At 37.9% G+C, this 18,305-nt stretch overlaps 5 protein-coding genes across 6 annotated transcripts; 1 reads left to right on the top strand and 4 right to left on the bottom strand.

The window, feature by feature from the left end:
* Positions 1-1,724: 1,724 nt before the first annotated feature.
* On the top strand, positions 1,725-3,839 carry LOC149000950 (GABA transporter 1-like). Its single transcript, XM_089139241.1, has 7 exons — positions 1,725-1,806; positions 1,916-2,146; positions 2,403-2,500; positions 2,591-2,777; positions 2,863-2,993; positions 3,096-3,329; positions 3,411-3,839. Exons 1-7 carry the CDS (start codon positions 1,725-1,727, stop codon positions 3,789-3,791), a joined length of 1,344 nt encoding a protein of 447 aa, XP_088995367.1. The 3' UTR covers positions 3,792-3,839.
* Positions 3,840-4,902: 1,063 nt separating this feature from the next.
* LOC149000949 (GABA transporter 1-like) lies at positions 4,903-7,499 on the bottom strand. The gene is made up of 7 exons (XM_089139701.1): positions 7,406-7,499; positions 7,091-7,321; positions 6,459-6,556; positions 5,935-6,121; positions 5,711-5,841; positions 5,390-5,623; positions 4,903-5,283 (listed from the first exon to the last, which is right to left on the bottom strand). Exons 1-7 carry the CDS (start codon positions 7,497-7,499, stop codon positions 4,903-4,905), a joined length of 1,356 nt encoding a protein of 451 aa, XP_088995827.1.
* A 531-nt stretch (positions 7,500-8,030) lies between these two features.
* LOC149000948 (GABA transporter 1-like) lies at positions 8,031-12,182 on the bottom strand. The gene is made up of 7 exons (XM_089139702.1): positions 11,925-12,182; positions 11,619-11,849; positions 10,439-10,536; positions 9,525-9,711; positions 9,294-9,424; positions 8,982-9,215; positions 8,031-8,901 (listed from the first exon to the last, which is right to left on the bottom strand). Exons 1-7 carry the CDS (start codon positions 12,016-12,018, stop codon positions 8,521-8,523), a joined length of 1,356 nt encoding a protein of 451 aa, XP_088995828.1. The 5' UTR covers positions 12,019-12,182; the 3' UTR covers positions 8,031-8,520.
* Positions 12,183-13,310: 1,128 nt separating this feature from the next.
* On the bottom strand, positions 13,311-15,943 carry LOC149000947 (GABA transporter 1-like). 2 transcript variants are annotated; one of them, XM_089139855.1, is made up of 7 exons: positions 15,558-15,943; positions 15,252-15,482; positions 15,042-15,205; positions 14,552-14,738; positions 14,330-14,460; positions 14,014-14,247; positions 13,311-13,820 (listed from the first exon to the last, which is right to left on the bottom strand). In XM_089139855.1, exons 1-7 carry the CDS (start codon positions 15,643-15,645, stop codon positions 13,440-13,442), a joined length of 1,416 nt encoding a protein of 471 aa, XP_088995981.1. In that variant the 5' UTR covers positions 15,646-15,943; the 3' UTR covers positions 13,311-13,439. The 2 variants fall into 2 exon arrangements, with proteins under 2 accessions (XP_088995981.1, XP_088995980.1); XM_089139854.1 differs by having other exon boundaries at positions 15,042-15,139; positions 15,558-15,942.
* A 471-nt stretch (positions 15,944-16,414) lies between these two features.
* On the bottom strand, positions 16,415-17,811 carry LOC149000946 (uncharacterized). Its single transcript, XM_089140566.1, has one exon. The coding sequence runs from the start codon at positions 17,672-17,674 to the stop codon at positions 16,877-16,879; it is 798 nt and encodes a 265-aa protein (XP_088996692.1). The 5' UTR covers positions 17,675-17,811; the 3' UTR covers positions 16,415-16,876.
* Between the last annotated feature and the right edge of the window lie 494 nt (positions 17,812-18,305).

The following is an 18,305-nucleotide window of genomic DNA, read 5'->3' as shown; positions in this document are numbered from 1 at the left end:
TATACGTACACTGGATAAGGTTTTCTCTAGTAGATATGGACTTCTTTTTATAACTGAATGTGATGTAAAACAAATCACATTGAACCACATCAAACCAAGTCGAACCACAATAACTAAACGATGCATAATTCCAAATTGTTGCTTCCCCCAACTCCCTAAAATAAAAAAATTAAAAAAAATTTAAAAAAAAAAAAAGAAGAAGAAGAAGAAAGAAAGAGGCTAGTAAAAAACTGGTCCAAACTAAATCTAAAGCTTAACCTGCTTGACTCGGCTTGACCCGTCCGCATCAGGGTTGAGTTTTAACCCAAATCTTATTTGGGCTTAAGATAGATCATTTGGCCTTGTGACTTTGGATCATTGGGGCCAAACTTGTACCCCTAGTTTAGATCATTAACTTCATCATTTGTTGCGGAGATAAATCTTTTCTAAGATATGCTAGTCATTTTCAACTATTTTTTCTAAAACTTTATAAAAATAATATGAAAGGGCATCTCAAAACTATATGAGATTTCTAAGCTCATTGATGCTTGCTCTCTTTTTTTTTTCCTCTTACTTCCTTACTCATCCCTTAAACTATAGCATATGATTTGATTGCGTAAGCACACAAACAAAAATTCAATCATATTGAGTATCACTACAATACAATGTCACAAGCGCATTTCCTTGCACACACTATTAATCTGTCAATAATTTGTCTGTAATGCACTCAATAACATATCATGTCAATATATGTATCCTTATCAAAAGGTCATGGGTTCAAACATCGTGATTCATGACATTTCTTTTTTTATTATCTTAGAAGGTCATACGTATTAAAGAAAAGGAAACAAAAAATAAAATAAAATTACACATATACAAACTACTCATCTATCATATAAAAATAATAATAATAAGATACAAGTTACTCAAACGTCCCTTAAAATCGAAAAAGAAGTCTAGAGATTAAAAGAGTCTCTACTTTATTAAATATTCTGATTCACTTCATCTCTCCTTTTCTGCCAATCTGCTAAAGTCGTATGTATTAAAGAAAGAGTTTGTCATACATAGAGATAAGATCTCTCTAACTCCCGTTAGGGTAGGCAGTAGAGGGTAGATGATCATGTTCTCTTGATATCCATTCATCACAACAAATTTAAGAGAGAGCTTATAACCTCTAGTCCACTAATTTGTCATACTTAGAGATAAGCTCTCTTAATGTGTAATTCAAAAACGTGAGACAAACATAATCCTCTAACCATAAAGAATCCGCACTCTTAAAGAAATGGAAAATTAATTATATATGAAAAAAAAAAAATAAAACCATTATAAAAAACACAATTAAGCTACTCAAACATCCCTTTAAATGGGAAAAGACTTATTGAGATTAAAAACCCAGCATGCAAGCTGCATCCCTTTCTAAGTCAGACTTCAATGGATTTTTCCAACGACGTAGCCCCTTAATTAAGAGCTTGACTCTTTGCTACTGACAATAATCGGATTAGACAACAAACTCAAAAAAAATTTAAAAAATTATTCTCAACTATCAATATTTGAAGCACATTATTTTATCATACATTTAGCTTATCATGAAAAGTGAAGAAATTCGTGACAAAGCATGATCTAAACTCTAGCTAGTAGTTACAAGAACAGGAGCCCATGGAGAATCATTCTTTCCAGTGCCCACACTTGAATTTCCTCAAGCTCTCTGTATTTCTATTTTCTCCTTCAAATTCTCTGCCACTGAAATGACAGAAACAGGAAAACATTTGGAGGATGGCCCAACCAAAGAGCTTGATGCTGGAGCACTCTTTGTTCTCAAATCAAGAGGTAAAAGTAAATTCTATTCTATAAGGAACTTGTTAGAATTCATCCTTAGAAACTAATCTTTTTATATATATCTAAACGTATCAGATCATTTCAATTATGGAATTTGCAGGATCATGGTTGCATTGTGGTTTCCATCTAACAACGGCACTTGTGGGTCCTCCTGTTTTGAGTTTGCCCTTTACATTTACTACATTAGGATGGGTTGCAGGAGTTCTTTGGTTAACTTTTGGAGGTTTGGTATCATTCTACTCCTACAATATTCTCTCGTTGGTGTTGGAACACTATGAACAACTTGGTCAGCGTCAGCTTCGGTTTAGGGATCTGACCACCCATGTTCTAGGTAAAAATTATTAGATGAAATATATCTGTTCTTTTTGCTTCTTTAGAAACTGGGCTTTCTATGAGAAGCATGATTCTGACTCGAAAAGCTGCTTAACCCAACAAATTTATTCAAATGCGTTTATCAAATGATTTAATGCACTTGATCATGCTTGGCATGAGGATCATGCATGATCTTCAAAGAAAGCTTGCCTAATCTTGTATTTTTCAGTATCTAAAAATTATCGTTTCAAGTTCTCATCCTCCAATTCTCTCAGGAGCAAGGTGGGCTCGGTATTGTGTCGGTCCCTTGCAGTTAACATTATGTTTTGCCACAGCTAGTGTTTTCATTCTTATTGGTGGTCAGAGCCTTAAGGTGAGCAATAGGAAAGATTCCCCATTTAACTTTAGCTCTTGTGCGATTAACATTAATTTATAATTATTAACTCTAAATGGGTTTTCTCAGGCAATTTACTTAATCTCCACCACAGATGGGAAGATGCAGCTTTACGAATTTGTGGTAATTTTTGGAGGCATGATGCTGATCTTGGCTCAATTCCCATCTTTCCACTCCTTGAGGCACATCAATCTTATTGCAATAGCTTTCTTCCTTGGGTTTTGCACTTGTGCTGTTGTTGGTTCAATCTACATTGGTAAGAAGCTATGATTTGATCTGTAACTAGAATATACTCAACATGACAAGCTTATCAAAGGTTTCTTCTTTCTCTTCTTTTGCAGGAAAGTCAAAAACTTCAACACCCAAGGACTATTCAGTGAATGCCCACGGTGTAAATGAAATGTATAATATCTTTAATGCTATTTCCATCATTGCTACTGCTTATGGGACTGGAATCATACCTGAAATCCAGGTTTAAACCCTTTTCTCTATTGTTCTTAATAGATCTTGTTAGGGTTTGCTTAGCAACAAAGAGAGTAAACATGTGAAAAATTACCTTCAAAACTGTTTGCAGGCAACCCTAGCTCCTCCAACCAAGGGGAAGATGTTTAGAGGATTGTGTGCCAGTTTTACAGTAATTGCAGTAACCTTCTTAAGTGTTGCTATCTCTGGGTATTGGGCATTTGGAAATCAAGCTCAGTCATCTATTCTCAGTAACTTCATGGTTAATGGAAACCCTTTAGTTCCCAAGTGGTTTATTTTGGTAGCAAATGCCTGTGCTCTTCTGCAAGTATCAGCAGTAGCTGTGGTAAGTAGATATCAAAACAAAATCACTTTCTGTTCTAGCTTTTGTCTTGCTACCAGATTCAACTTTTGGCTCTTTTGACAGATCTATTTGCAACCAACAAATGAAATTTTTGAGAAAAAATTAGCAGATCCAAAGAAAGATCAATTTTCAATCCGCAACATCATTCCCAGGTTAGTTTCTCGGTCTTTTTCAGTGGTTGTGGCTACAATCATCGCTGCCATGTTTCCATTCTTAGGAGATATCATGGCCTTCATTGGAGCTGTTGGATGCATTCCGTTGGACTCCGTTTTACCAATGGTCATTTACAATGTGACATTTAAACCATCCAAAAGGGGTCTCATCTTTTGGATAAACACATTCATTGCTGTAATCTTCTCTGTGTTGGTGGTGGTGGGAGCAATATCATCTGTTCGGCAAATAGTACTTGATTCCAAAACCTATCACTTGTTTGCAAATATTTGAAGGCATTGCAGCCAATATAAGATAGTTGATCTATGTTGAAGTATATGATCGGTGTCACAAGAAGATCTTTTGAGGATTGGGTGGGTTTCACTATGAATATGTAGCAGGTGCTCTTTCTTTGTGATGCAATTTGTACTCTTTGCTTGTAGAGAATAGATTTCATCTCTTAGTAGATGTAGGTAATAATGTTGAACCACGTAAATTATTTAGTAGTCTATATGGTTTAAATTCACAACCTCCATTAATTCTTCCCTACATTGTTATAGGCATGGTTCGAGCTGTGAGCTGTCGGCGATATATCGTCATGTTGGAGTGGGGTGACATGCATGACACCCCCTCCGACACAAGGTCGACAATAAGTTGACGATATATCGCCGATATGTTGCCAATGTCGCTGATATGTCGTCATTGTTGTTTCTCTCTCCTGTTTATTGCATTTTAACCCTGTTTTGCTCCAATTTTCAACCTTTACGAGTAGATTTTTATCCAAATTAATAGGATTCAAACTAAAATGACCCCAAATACCCCCTCAAAACTAGGAGTCGATTTTTTATTGACACACCTCCAATGTCGCCTGACATCACGATATGTCTGTCAATTGTGTTGCCAACCACCAACACGGCGACACAGAGCGATTTTTCGAACCTTAGTTATGGATTATATTTTTTCTTAAATTAATAGCTTTAGGTTTCTACACGAAATATGTACCAGAGCTTCATATACAGCTTCATATATGATCCCAATACCCACAAATGGTAGATCACTGGGATGATTTACTTTTTAATTAAGTACGATACATTGTCTCACCCTTATTACGTACGGTGTTTAACTTTTAAGCTTGACATAGCTGAGGGCATGACGAAATGAACCATGTTCAAGATCTAGATCATTGCAGCTTTATGAATTATTAGTTTAGGTGACATCGGCTTCGCTGGTTTTAAATAAAGCAAGGTGGTGAGAAATGAAATTAATTGAAAAGACAAAAAAAGAAAGAAAAAGAAGAAGAATCATACTATAGTGGATTGGTTTGCTACATGACAACTATGTATTGAGAGACATTTTCTTCATGTTGACATTGTTTAGAGTTACATAGCTATTGGTGGTGTTGTCTTCACACATTAGCAAATAAGTGATAAGTGTTAGAATCAAGAATTATTTGCCGAACGGATGATATCGCTCCCAACACCACCAACACTGAGAAGATTACAGCAATGGATGTGTTTATCCAGAAGATGAAAGCCCTTTTAGATGGTTTAAATGTTACATTATAAAAAACCATTGGTAAAACAAAATCCAATGGAATGCACCCAAATGCTCCAATGAGGGCCATAGCATCTCCAATGAATGGAAACATTGCAGCAAGGGTTGTAGCCACAACCACAGAAAGAGATCGAGAAACTAACCTTGGGATAGTGTTGCGGATTGAAAATTGATAGCTCTTTGGATCTGCAAGTTTCTGTTCAAAAATCTCATTTGTTGGTTGCAAATAAACCTGCTCAAAAGAGGCAATGCATGGTCAAGTAGTTAGAAACCTCTGGATTTGGTAGTAGGCCAAAAGCTAAAACACAGAGGGTGACCTTGTTTGAATGTTTAATTACCACAGTCATGGCTGATACTTGCAGAACAGTGAAGACATTGGTCATTATGAGGAACCACTTTGGGACTAAAGGGTTTCCATCGACTATGAAATTGCTAAGAATATATGATTGAGCTTGATTGCCAAATGCCCAATAGCCAGAGATGGTAACGCTGAAGAAAGTTGTTACTATTACTGCATAGCAGACACATAATCCTTTGAACATCTTCCCTTTAACTGGAGGGGCTATTGTTGCCTGTAAATAATTTGAAGGTCATTATAATGCATTTTTCTGAATCATTTTTATATGTAATTTGAAATGGCTTAAGTAAGGAAATAAAACCTGTATTTCAGGTAGGATTCCATTCCCATATGTGGAAGCAATGATGGAAATGGCATTAAAGATTGAATATATCAGAGTGGCACCTTGACCATTCACAGAATAGTTCTTGTGTGTAGTGTTTCTGGATTTTCCTACAAAAAGGTAAAGAGAAGTCCTTGCATAAGCTTTTCATCTGATCAAGCAGATTCTGGTTATACACCCATGTCTAGATCATAGCTTCTTACCAATATAGATTGAACAAACAACTGTGCAAATGCTGTAAGCAAGGTAAAGAACTAATGAAACAAGATTGATGTGCCTCAAGGAGTGGAAAGAAGGTATTTGAGCCAATATCAGTATAAGGCATCCGAAAATTACTATAAATTCATAAAGCTTCATCTTCCCATCTGTGCTGCAGATCAGGTAAATTGCCTGAGAATAATCATTTATAGAGAATTTAGGAGTCACAAATACACACAAACCACAAAGAAAATCTTGAATTACATTACCATAAATGTATATTATTGCCAGTAATTTAATTTGAGATCGATATTTGTTCTCTTATATTTTTCAATTTATCTTCGTCACCTTAATTAGGTCTCAGCTAACAAAAATTGGGGTGGGGTTGGGAGGATTGTGAATAAGAAGATCCAGTTTTGAACAATGACAAGATAGATCTCTCTGAATATATGCTGGGGCTCAGTAGTGTCGTATGATTTTTCCCTTTAAGGGTAGACAAACCAAGCTCGTAGGGAAGTATACCACTCACCTTAAGGCTTTGGCCACCAAGAAGAATGAAAAGAGCAACTGCAGTATAGCATAGTGTGAATTGAAGTGGACCAACATAATATCGGCTCCATTTTGGTCCTGACAGATTAAACAATGCAATAAACAAAATTAGGCCAGCTTCCTTTTGAAGATCTAGGCAAAAATTCCTTCTAATTAAATGGCATGCAGATCTGTGTCCAGGCAAGGCGTGCATCCATGTGTTCATCCACTTGATGTCCTGTCAGTGGCACTTGCGTTGGTTGCTTGGTACCATGGGTAGGCCATCCAGTAGAAGGATGTACAGATGCACGCCCTGACCAGATGCAAATGATTAATTTAGATATGATCCACTTAAGTTATTACCTAAAATCAAATCCAGTTAAATGAGTCTAGATCCCGATAGAGGCCGGTCTATGTTCTACTCACACTTCACCACATATTAGGAGGGCTGGGGCCTAAAAGGGCTGACCTCTGATTTTTTGGTTAGAATTCAAAGTTGAGCCCCTCTTAATGCGTGTAAAAGAAATGCGACGAGAGCATAGACCTCTACCCAACAGAATAGAGGATCAGAATTCTGGTTAAACCATACCAAAAACACTAGGAAGTTATCTCAAGAGAAATTTAGGTAATAACCTAGAATATCACCGGCCATGTCTCTGAACCGAAGCTGTCGCTGGCCAAGCTCTGCATAGTGTTCCAACACCACTGAGAGAAGGTTGTAGGAATAGAAGGTCACTGCAGCTGCAACCGCTAAGCACAAAAGTCCGGCAGCCCAACCCAGCATCCCGAATGTAAAGGGTAGACTCAGCACCGGCGGACCCACAATAGCCGTCGTTAGATGATACCCACAGTGCATCCATGATCCTGCAACTCTTCCAAGTTACCAAACAGAATAACCTCTCTTCTCTCTCTCTCTCTCTCTCTCAAAATCGAAGTCATGTTCTTTACCTCTGGATTTGAGAACGAAGAGAGCTCCAGCATCAAGCTCTTTGGTTGGGTCTAGTTGGGATTCCACCTCTTTAGCTTCTCCTGTTTCCGCCATTTTTTTTTGCAGGTTTGGATGATGGAAAGCTTTGGAAGTAAAGATGGAGAGTTCAGAGACTAATAAAGAGCTGTGGGTCAGAAGAAAGAGACTAAGTGCAGCCATCAGGTCGGACCAGTCAACCTGATGCTAGTCACCATTAGAACTGGAAATGAAAGCTACTCGATCCCTGGATTGTTGTAGTTGTAACAGTGGCAAGTTACATCAGAACTTGTCACTGATTTCCTCATTTTCATTGCTAAGAACCATGAAATAAAAGAAAAAAAATGGTTTAATTTATAGGTTGACATTGCGTGTAAGGAGTATACATGCATGAGATTGCATTATTTTGATAAGATCATAGATAATGGCATCAAAATTGGACTATTATGTATAATCATCTTATTTGTTTTCTTTAAGTTCATCTCAAAATTGAGTTGCTTGTTCTTATTATGCTTGATTAACATGATAGTCATTATCTTGGATATGTCATCAACATAATGTTTGAACAAAACATTAGGTCAAGAATCTCAATGACATGATCAAATGATTCTCAGGTTTTTCAGGTGTAGATGATTTCTTCTAACTATTTGAAAAGAAATGCAGATCAATGATATGTGTGTTTAGGAAAATGTAAATTATCTGAAGTCCAATTGCTGACAATATCCCTTCAAATTTTGATAGAAACTCTAAAGAGTGGTGATTGTTTGGACGAAACTTCATTAATCTAGTAGTAGAATGGCATCAAAGTGTCAAATACATTGAAGAAGTGAGTCAAACAAACTTCATAAAAACCCTAACAGAGATGACTGCATCACATTGTTGAAAGTGTCATATGTATAGGAGCCGTTGCTTTCACACTTTCCTTGAAGTAAAAGATCATTTGTATTAAAAGATAAAGTAGAATACACTAGGGATACATATATGAAATCAATTCACCCACAAGTAGTGAGCTACATCGACATAGTTAGAACATCTGAACTGAGGTCGATCCATTGCATCTTTCTCAATCTCTTGAGCAATCCCTACCAAGTTGTTGTCTTCACACATTAGCAAACAAGTGATAAGTGTTGGAATCAAGAATTATTTGCCTAACCGATGATATTGCTCCCAACACCACCAACGCGGAGAAGATTACTGCAATGGATGTGTTTATCCAGAAGATGAGAGCCCTTTTGGATGGTTTAAATGTTATATTGTAAAAAACCATTGGTAAAACAAAATCCAATGGAATGCATCCAAATGCTCCAATGAGGGCCATGATATCTCCGAAAAATGGAAACATGGCTGCGATGATTGTAGCCACAACCACTGAAAAAGACCGAGAAATTAACCTTGGGATGGTGTTGCGGATTGAAAATTGATAGCTTTTTGGATCTGCAAGTTTCTGTTCGAAAATCTCATTTGTTGGTTGCAGATAAACCTGCTCAGAGGAGGTAATGCTTAGTCAAGTAGTAAGCTGTAAGCCAAACACAGATCAAGCTTGTTTCAACCTCTGCTTACCACAGTTATGGCTGATACTTGCAGGAGAGTGAAGACATTGGTCATCAAAATAAACCATTTGGGAACTAAAGGGTTTCCATCTACTATGAAGTTGCCAAGAATAGATGATTGAGCTTGATTGCCAAATGCCCAATACCCAGATATAGCAACACTGAAGAAAGTTGTTACTATTACTGCATAACAGATACTTAATCCTTTGAACATCTTCCCTTTAACTGGAGGGGCTATGGTTGCCTGCAAATAATTTGAAGGAAGAGTTGTTTTCTGTATTCATTTTCATAAGATATTTATAATGGATTAAGGAATTAAAACCTGTATTTCAGGTAGGATTCCATTCCCATATGTGGTTGCAGTGATGGCAATGGCATTAAAGATAGAATACATTAGAGTTACACCTTGACCATTCACAGAGTAACTCTTCTCTGTTATATGTTTGGATTTTCCTGCAAAAATAGGGAAAAGAAAAGACCTTTGATAAGCTTTTCATCTTAATTAGTAGATTCAAATCACAGTATCAGTATCTACTAGGTCATGGCTTCTTACCTATGTAGATTGAACCAATAACTGCACAACCGCTATAAGCAAGATAAAGAAGTAACGAAACAAGATTGATGTGCCTCAAGGAGTGGAAAGATGGGATTTGAGCCAAAATCAGAATAAAGCATCCGAAAATTACTATAAATTCATAGAGCTTCATCTTCTCATCTGTGGTGGAGAGTACGTAAATTGCCTGTGATTGAGCATTTATAGTATGAGATAAAAGACACGTAGACCACAGAGAAAATATTGGATTATATAAGTAAACTGGTTCAAAAGACCTTAATTAGGGCTCTTTTTGGCGGGTTCACATCCTCAACATTTCCAACCCCCTACAATTCCGTGTAATTCCTATATAAGATTGTGATGCGTTGCAATTAATTATTCAAGGGTCAAAATTAGAACCCAATTAGAAACTGAATCTAATCATCCGTAAACTTAAACCTCAACAAAAAAAAAAAAAAGAGGTAAAATTAGGAGAAATTTTAGAGATTTATTAGATTTAGTTTCTAAATTAATTGTCATGTGTCAAAATCCTAGATAGGAAATACAGAGAATTGTAAGGGTGAGAATTGTAGAGAATGTGAACCCTTCCTTTGGCAACAACTCAGGAGCATTTTTTTTTTTTTTTTGGGGGGGGCGGCTTGAGGGATACTTTATTATGTGGGAAAAAAATTTCCAACCTATGTGGTTGGGTTAATTCATTAAACATGTCCAATTTCAAAATAAAATATTCTATTTTTAATAAATTAATTAATTTATTAAAATAGAACTTGACATCATTATACATCATTTAAAAAAGAAGGATCTTATTATGAAAATGGACATGTCACAAATTCAATTATGTGAATTGAAAAATCTCTCTCCATGTTAGAGGAACCAACTAGATTGGGAGGGGAAGAAAAATGTGCACAACTCACCTTAAGACTTTGACCGCCAAGAAGAATGCAAACTGCAACTGCAGCATAGCATACTGAAAACTGAAGTGGGCCCACATAATACCGGCCCCACTTTGGCCCTTACAGATTGAACAATGCAACACACCAAATTAGACGGATTGGGGTTTAACAAAGTGATTAATTGCAATTTGGACTCTATATGATATAACAGCTGAACTAAAGCAACCAGATCCTGTTGATATTGACTAGTGAAATTGATTGGTTCACTTGCTCAATGAACAAGGGTTGGTTGAATTGAATACTATTAAGATTAATTATAGTAAAAGCAAGAACTTCTTTATTAGGGAGTGAGTGCTTCGTGGGCATGTGTAGGGGATCTTGCTTTTACCTATTAAATGTGCCAGACTGTCCAGCGAAGTATGTTAGACAGTCGATTTCATATCCAATGGTCCAAAATTTTACAAGACAATGTTGCACATTTAAGGCACAGAACTTAAGATTTTTCAATGCATGAGGTCGATGATGACATTAGATTGTTCATTTGGTCAAAGGGTAAGATTGACTAAATTAAAAGATTAATAATTAGTAAAAGACTAAGAGCAAGATTTGTTTTTAAGCAAGAATGTATCAAAAGAATGCATACATGGCGTGGAGTATCCACCAAGTAATCTCATGCCATTGGATGGTTCAAATTTTCAAATTTGAATTTCGATCGCAATTAATTTAATTCCACACCCTAGTGGCTCCAAACAGGATTCGTCAATGACTACACCAATAGCATCAGAGGACGTGATTTTATTTTTCACTTGCTTAACATGTTAACATGCATGACAATGGAAGTGGTGAAACCACCTTATATGTTTCTATTTTCGAGAGTGCGGATAACACTATTCTCATATTCTTATCTTTCCAAAGGAAGAAAACCACCTCTGAGTACTGACAAGGCAGATTAGAGCCGTTTGAATCCTCTATCAGTCTGTACTTCCATCATGCTTCTATATAAGATTCAACTTTGAATTTCTTACTATAAGAATCAAAGGTGGCCCCTCTTAATGTGTGGTGAAAAAGTAGGAAGAAATACAGACTTTTACCCTAACGGATAGAGGATTTGGATTCGGATCAAAGATGAAATCCTTTCGTGAATGTATTGTAGAAGGATGTGAAAATAGTGCAATCAGGGAGAGAAGACTGTGATAGTTACCTAGAATATCTCTGGCCATGTCTCTAAACCGAAGCTGTCGCTGCCCAAGCTCTGCATAGTGTTCCAGCACAAGTGAGAGAAGGTTGTAAGAATAGAAGGTCACGGCAGCTCCGACCATCAAGCAGAAAAGTCCGGCAGCCCAACCCAACAACCCTAACGTAAAGGGTAGACTCAGCACAGGCGGACCCACAATCGCCGTCGTTAGGTGATACCCACAGTGCATCCATGATCCTGCAATTCTTCTAAGTTACCAAAACAGAAAACCCTCTTCTTTCTCTATAGATCACTGTAGTGTTCTTTAATTACCTTTTGATTTGAGAACAAAGAGAGCTCCAGCATCAAGCTCTTTGGTTGGGTCGAGTTGGGATTCCACCTCTTTCCCTTGTACTGCTTCCGCCATTTTTGTTGCAGGTTTGAAGCGAGTCAAAGATTTGGAAGGAAAGAGGGAGATTTCAGAGACTGATATAAAGGCAGAAGTGGATGAACTGTGTGGAAAAATATAATATGAATAGAAGAAAAAGACTTGCAGCCATCAACTTAGACTAGTGAACCAGAAACTGGTCACCATTGGACTTGCTCACTAGAAAATAAAGATACTCCCATTTCCCTAGGCCTACATAACAGTATATTACTTGGAATTACGTGTTATCAGAATTACAAATAATAAGGGTGTTGTCCAGAACTACACTTAAAAATCTCTAAGTCAACTAATCTAGGTTTTACCAAAGAAAAGAAAAAAACTAGTCTAGTCTGTCTAGATATTATTTTAAAGTTATATGACATTTCAGGAATCAATTATACTGGGACTTGCAATGAAATGATTTCATTCCTAAAGCATTGGGATTCCATTTGATAGGCTTTTGGGATGTCTTGTACTTAAAATTATACAGTATTGGATCCGGGCTCACCAACAACCTACTAATCTACCCAAGAAGGCTTTAGGGCACCGGGTTGCTTGAAGTAGCTCATCAATGATGGATGATTTTGCTTCAGTCTTGCGCTATAATGGCCGTCGGATCAAGATTTTGATCGAAATCTTAACCTTGGCAGTTGAAAATCAATGGTCAAGATCGAGATTTCGGTTAAATTTTGACCAAATCCCTATCCGACGATTGGCTGGACCGTCCTGCGTCATTATGGCGTAGGTCTGAAGCAAAGTCCAATGATGGATAGGCTCCTTGGGTGTCTTTGATATGTGGGTGTCGAATCTGTCGAGATTACAGATCACAGATCACACCTAGTGGTTCAATTCTAGCTTCACCTGATTTGATATTCATTTACCTGCAAATTCACTAGAAAATGCTATTAGAAATGGTGTTGATCTTGTCGACAGCGGTCCACCTCGGGCGATCAAGTTAGTAGTAAGCAAAGCAATATCAAACTAGAGTTCAAGTGAACCCTAGATTTGAAAGAGCTCAAAGCGGGAAAATTGCAATTTTTGTAAGAATGAAGTGATATACCTTTTCTCGCGCTTACTCCTTATTTATAGATTTTCCTTACTGATCAAGTATTGTTTTGACCATCGGATGCGCACCTTTAGATTGACCGCTATGAATAGATTCTCATGTAGTTAATGGTTTAACCTTGCGCTATATTCGAACCACCGGCTGACTCGGTATAAACCGATAATTGATGGTTTACCCATAACCATATGTATGTTGCATGGAAAGTAATTAGAGCCTTTATCTACCTGAGAGTTACTATATTGTTGTAAAAATCACAAACACATTAGCCAATATGTAACACGTACATGATTCAAATAAAGTTCTATATATACATACAACAATTGTTCTTAGTTGCAGATACTGGCTTCAGCGTTTTTCATACATTAGCAAATAAGTGATATGTTCTGGAATCAAGAATTATTTGTCGAATAGATGATATTGTTCCCAACACCCCCAATGCAGAGAAGACTATGGCAATGGCTGTGTTTATCCAAAAGATGAGATCCTTTCTAGATGGTTTGAATGTCACATTATAGAAAGCCATTGGTAAAACAAAGTCCAATGGAATACACGCAACTGCTCCAATGAAGGCCATAAGATCCCCAAAGAATGGCAACATAGCAGCGATGATTGTAGCCACAACCACTGTAAAAGACCGAGAAACTAATCTCGGCATGATATTGCGAATTGAAAATTGATGTCTCTTTGGATCTGCAAGTTTCTGCTCAAAAATCTCATTTGTTGGTTGCAAATAGACCTGCTCACAAAACAAAACTAATGTTGTTTAGTTAAAATCATATGAAGGTCGTTCTTCATGCATTGATCAACTATTCATTTCAGTTCTAAAAGCAATCTCGCTAAACATGAAGCCTTGTGCACTAAGTATGAACTTTTTGTGTGATAAATTAAAAATATAAACACAAAATGCTCTTGTTTATAGGTTTGCTTACCAAGGCTATGGCTAATACTTGCAGAAGAGTGAAAACATTTGAAATCATAATAAACCACTTAGGCACTAAAGAATTTCCATCAATCATGAAGTTGCTGAGAATTGACTGTTGAGATTGATTTCCAAAAGCCCAATACCCAGAGATAGCAACACTAAAGAAGGTTGTTGCTATTACTGCATAACAAATACATAATCCTTTGAACATCTTCCCCTTGACTGGAGGAGCTATGGTTGCCTGCAAACAACTTGAAGGTAATTAAGTCCAATGTAATATTCAATTTTTGAAGTAATTGCAGTGGCTAAGGGATTAACCAAACCTGTATTTCAGGTATGATTCCATTGGCATATGTGGTGGCAATTATGGAAATGGCATTAAAGATACCATACATTTGATTTGCACCATGAGCATTCACAGTGTAGTTCTTCTGTGTTGTATTTTTGGTTTTTCCTGCAACAAATTAAGGAGAAAAGAGACCTTTGAAGAGCTTGTCATCTTAAGTAAATTCTATAAGTCTAAATCACAGATGGTTTATTCTTACCAATGTAGATGGAACCAACAACAGCACAAGTGCTATAAGCTAGACAAAGAAATAATGAAATAAGATTGATGTGCCTCAGGGAGTGAAAAGATGGGATTTGAGCCAAAATCAGCATTAAGCTTCCAAAAATTATGGTAAATTCATAAAGCTTCATCTTCTCATCTGTGGTGGAGAGCAAGTAAATTGCCTGACAATAAGCATTTTGTGTTAATATTCATAATACACACACATCCAACACTTACTCTATTATCTATTTTCTATACATGCCAACAAATAAAAAAATAAATTCTCCTGGAATTGAGGTTTGCTTAGATCAACTTACATATACATTGGTCACATCTCAAGGGAATAGTTTTTTACATATATAATTAAATACACGACTTCACTCTAAACTTGATAAACATTCAAATTTTTAACTATGAAGTGTTGTTCTTATACCAACTTAACCCTGCATGATTATGATTAATTTTGGGGTTAGAGAAACCACTACCTTCAGGCTCTGCCCACCAAGAAGAATGCAAACAGTAACAGCCGCATAGCATGCAGTGAACTGGATTGGGCCCACATAATACCGGCCCCACTTTGGTCCTAGCAGATCAAACAATCCAACACATTGTTTTTGGGGTAAAGAACTGAGTGAGATAGTTAAACTCACTACCGAGTCAATTTGGAGAAAGAAAACTGGAAGTAATAATTTTACCTAGAATAAGTGTGCCCATGTCCCTGAACCGAAGCTGGCGCTGCCCAAGCTCATCATGGTGATCCAGAACCACCGAGAGAAGGTTGTAGGAGTAGAAGGTCACCAGAGCTCCGATCGTTAAGCAGAAAACTCCGGCAACCCAACCCAGCATCGCAAACGTAAAGGGCAGACTCAGTATCCCCGGACCCACAATCGCCGTTGTTAGATGGTACCCACAGTGCACCCATGAACCTGCAATTCTTCATAATCACCAAAAGAACTACAACTTTCTCTATACAAAATCTAAGTCACTGTGTGTTCATTTACCTCTAGATTTGAGGACGAAGAGAGCTCCAGCGTCAAGCTCTTTAGGTGGCCGGAGTTGGGTTTCCTCCTCTTTTCCTGTTTCCTTCATTTCTGTTGCAGATGCAGATTTAGAGAGTTCAAAGACCAAGTAATTAAAGGGAAGTGGAGAAGAATAGAAGATAGAATTTTAACAGAATAAAGGTGTGAGAAAGAGACAGTGTAGCCGTCAAGATGGACAAGTGAACCAGATTTTTTCACTTGACCGAAGACAGGTAGGTGGACTTTAATTGTTGTAGTCTTGACTCTTGATTAAATCCATTCCATCATTTTTCTTCCGATTGTATTGAAGGAAGGGATGAATAATTTAGGACATGTTTGGTGAAATTAGGGTTCTTATATTTTTTTTCATTGATTGAGTGTTTCATATTTTTGTTAGTACAGTTTATGATTAAATTTTAATTCATTCTTAGTAATCTGATTAACTAAATAAATAATTATAAGTGTTTTTGAAATTAGTATATAATTTAGCTCAAATGGATCTATTAAAACCATATTTCTTCTTCCTCCTCTATATTACTTGAACGACCTATACACTTCGAGTAGAACATAACACTTTATAGACATTTCAATATTATTGTTGACATGCATATCGGATTATATTATCCCTGTCTTGGGCTTTCGTCCTGATAATGAAAAAAACCCGATTTTTATTTTCTAAGAAGAATACCAAGTAAATGGAAAGAATTAACACTTTAATTTAACTCAATTTCACTCAAATAATCGAACTAGATATTTTGATTGAATCAATTTAAAGGAAGCATGAACATATATGACATGGGTATTTTCACTACTATTTAAGGGATTTTTTTCTTTTTTTTTTTAGTTTATTTATCAATGCAAATGAATTGTCATAAAAAAGGTTCAATACATGAATTTTTGGGCAGTTAGATATTCACAAATTAATGGGATTTAAGGCTTATGGTTTCTTTAATTGATTTTCATGAGATTGAACCAGAATTTAAGGTGTTTGAACTCTGAACTACAAAGTTAAGACAGCCATAGAGAAGAAATTTAGCACCGAGCCCTCTGTGGAGAATCTAAGGTGTTTGAACTCTGAACTACAAATTTATTACTGCTCTAATGAGCCAAAGAAATTGTTCTCATATATAATAGCTTCCAAGGAACTACAACATTTTCCTGGATGGACTACGAAGAAACATCACAAACTTAAGAGTGGCTTACAACGGGTATCAATACTTTCTGTATGGAAAACCCTAAATATTATTATATATTACGTATTAATCTCCATTCACCTACATGTATAGAGTTGTGCTCGTCTTCTAATGGCCGCCGCCACCACCTATTCCTCCTCCGGCTCCACCTCCAAAACCTCCACCGCTACCAGCTCCTCCACCAAGTCCACCCCCAGCACCAGCACCAGCACCACCCCCAAGTCCTCCTCCAGCGCCACCACCAGCACCTCCACCAGCTCCGCCCCCTAGTCCTCCTCCTGCACCAGCACCACCCCCAAGTCCTCCACCAGAACCGGCACCTCCACCAGCTCCACCCCCAAATCCTCCTCCTGCACCAGCTCCACCTCCACCCCCAACACCTCCTCCTGCACCAGCCCCTCCACCAGCTCCACCTCCACCACCAACACCTCCTCCTGCACCAGCACCACCACCTAGGCCTCCACCAGCACCATCACCACCACCAATGCCACCACCTGCACCTCCTCCAGCACCACCACCAACTCCTCCTCCTGCACCACCTCCTAATCCACCACCTCCACCAGCACCGCCACCAGCTCCTCCTCCTGCACCACCTCCTAATCCACCCCCTGCACCTCCTCCAGCACCACCACCCACTCCTCCTCCTGCACCACCTCCTAATCCACCACCTCCACCAGCACCAGAACCACCACCGACACCAATCCCACCACCCTTACCAAATCCGCCACCAGCACCTGCACCACCTCCAAGGCCTCCACCACCGCCAGCACCTCCGCCTCCACCACCACCTAGACCACCACCCAAGTTGTCTTTCTCGTATCGCCGCCCTTCCCCTATACTGACCACAACTGCGACCATAATCAAAACTAAACCCAACACCCCAACATGCTTTGATAACTTCCCCATCTTTCTATCAAAGTTGATACAACTGAACCCAGATAAGCTCAGTACTTGTGCTTCTTAAGACAAAGAAGAAGGGCTTTTATAGCTTACCAAGTCCATGACATTGAATGCTAAAAGGTTGAGAAGTCTATTTCTCTTGACAAAGGAGGACATTTCCTCGTGGCTCAGTAGTTGTTCATGAAGAAGCAAATTTGACATTGGAACCTTCATGCCGGTGCAACCATTACTGCAATGTCCCAGCTCTCAACTAACCAATTGTCCCTAACCCCTCAATAACTCACTCCTCCTCCTCCTTCTGCACTGTACCCATTTCATAATCAATAAATAGGTGGGCTCTCTACGCGTAGATGGTGAAGGAAAATCAAACTCTCAGACTGTACGGGTCGCTGGAATCCATCTGTTAAGCATTTGGTGCATGGCAGTGTCCTTATGAATTTAAAGGGGTCATTTTATTAATTTGGTCCACCTATTTTTCCATTTTCAGAATGAACGGCGATGGGAGACCTAACTTCTCATTGTAATGGAAGATCCATTAATGGTTAAAATCAAATTTCACTGGTGGTAAGCTACACCATTTAATGAGCTTGGGTTCTCTCTGATGATATTTAACCATTAGTTGGACTTTCATTAATTA

Source organism: Hakea prostrata, chromosome 11, assembly GCF_041222555.1.
Source record: "Hakea prostrata isolate BN-2017 chromosome 11, UWA_Hpros_2, whole genome shotgun sequence".
In the NCBI taxonomy this organism is placed as follows: domain Eukaryota; kingdom Viridiplantae; phylum Streptophyta; class Magnoliopsida; order Proteales; family Proteaceae; genus Hakea; species Hakea prostrata.
This window is presented reverse-complemented; position numbering and strand designations above follow the sequence as displayed.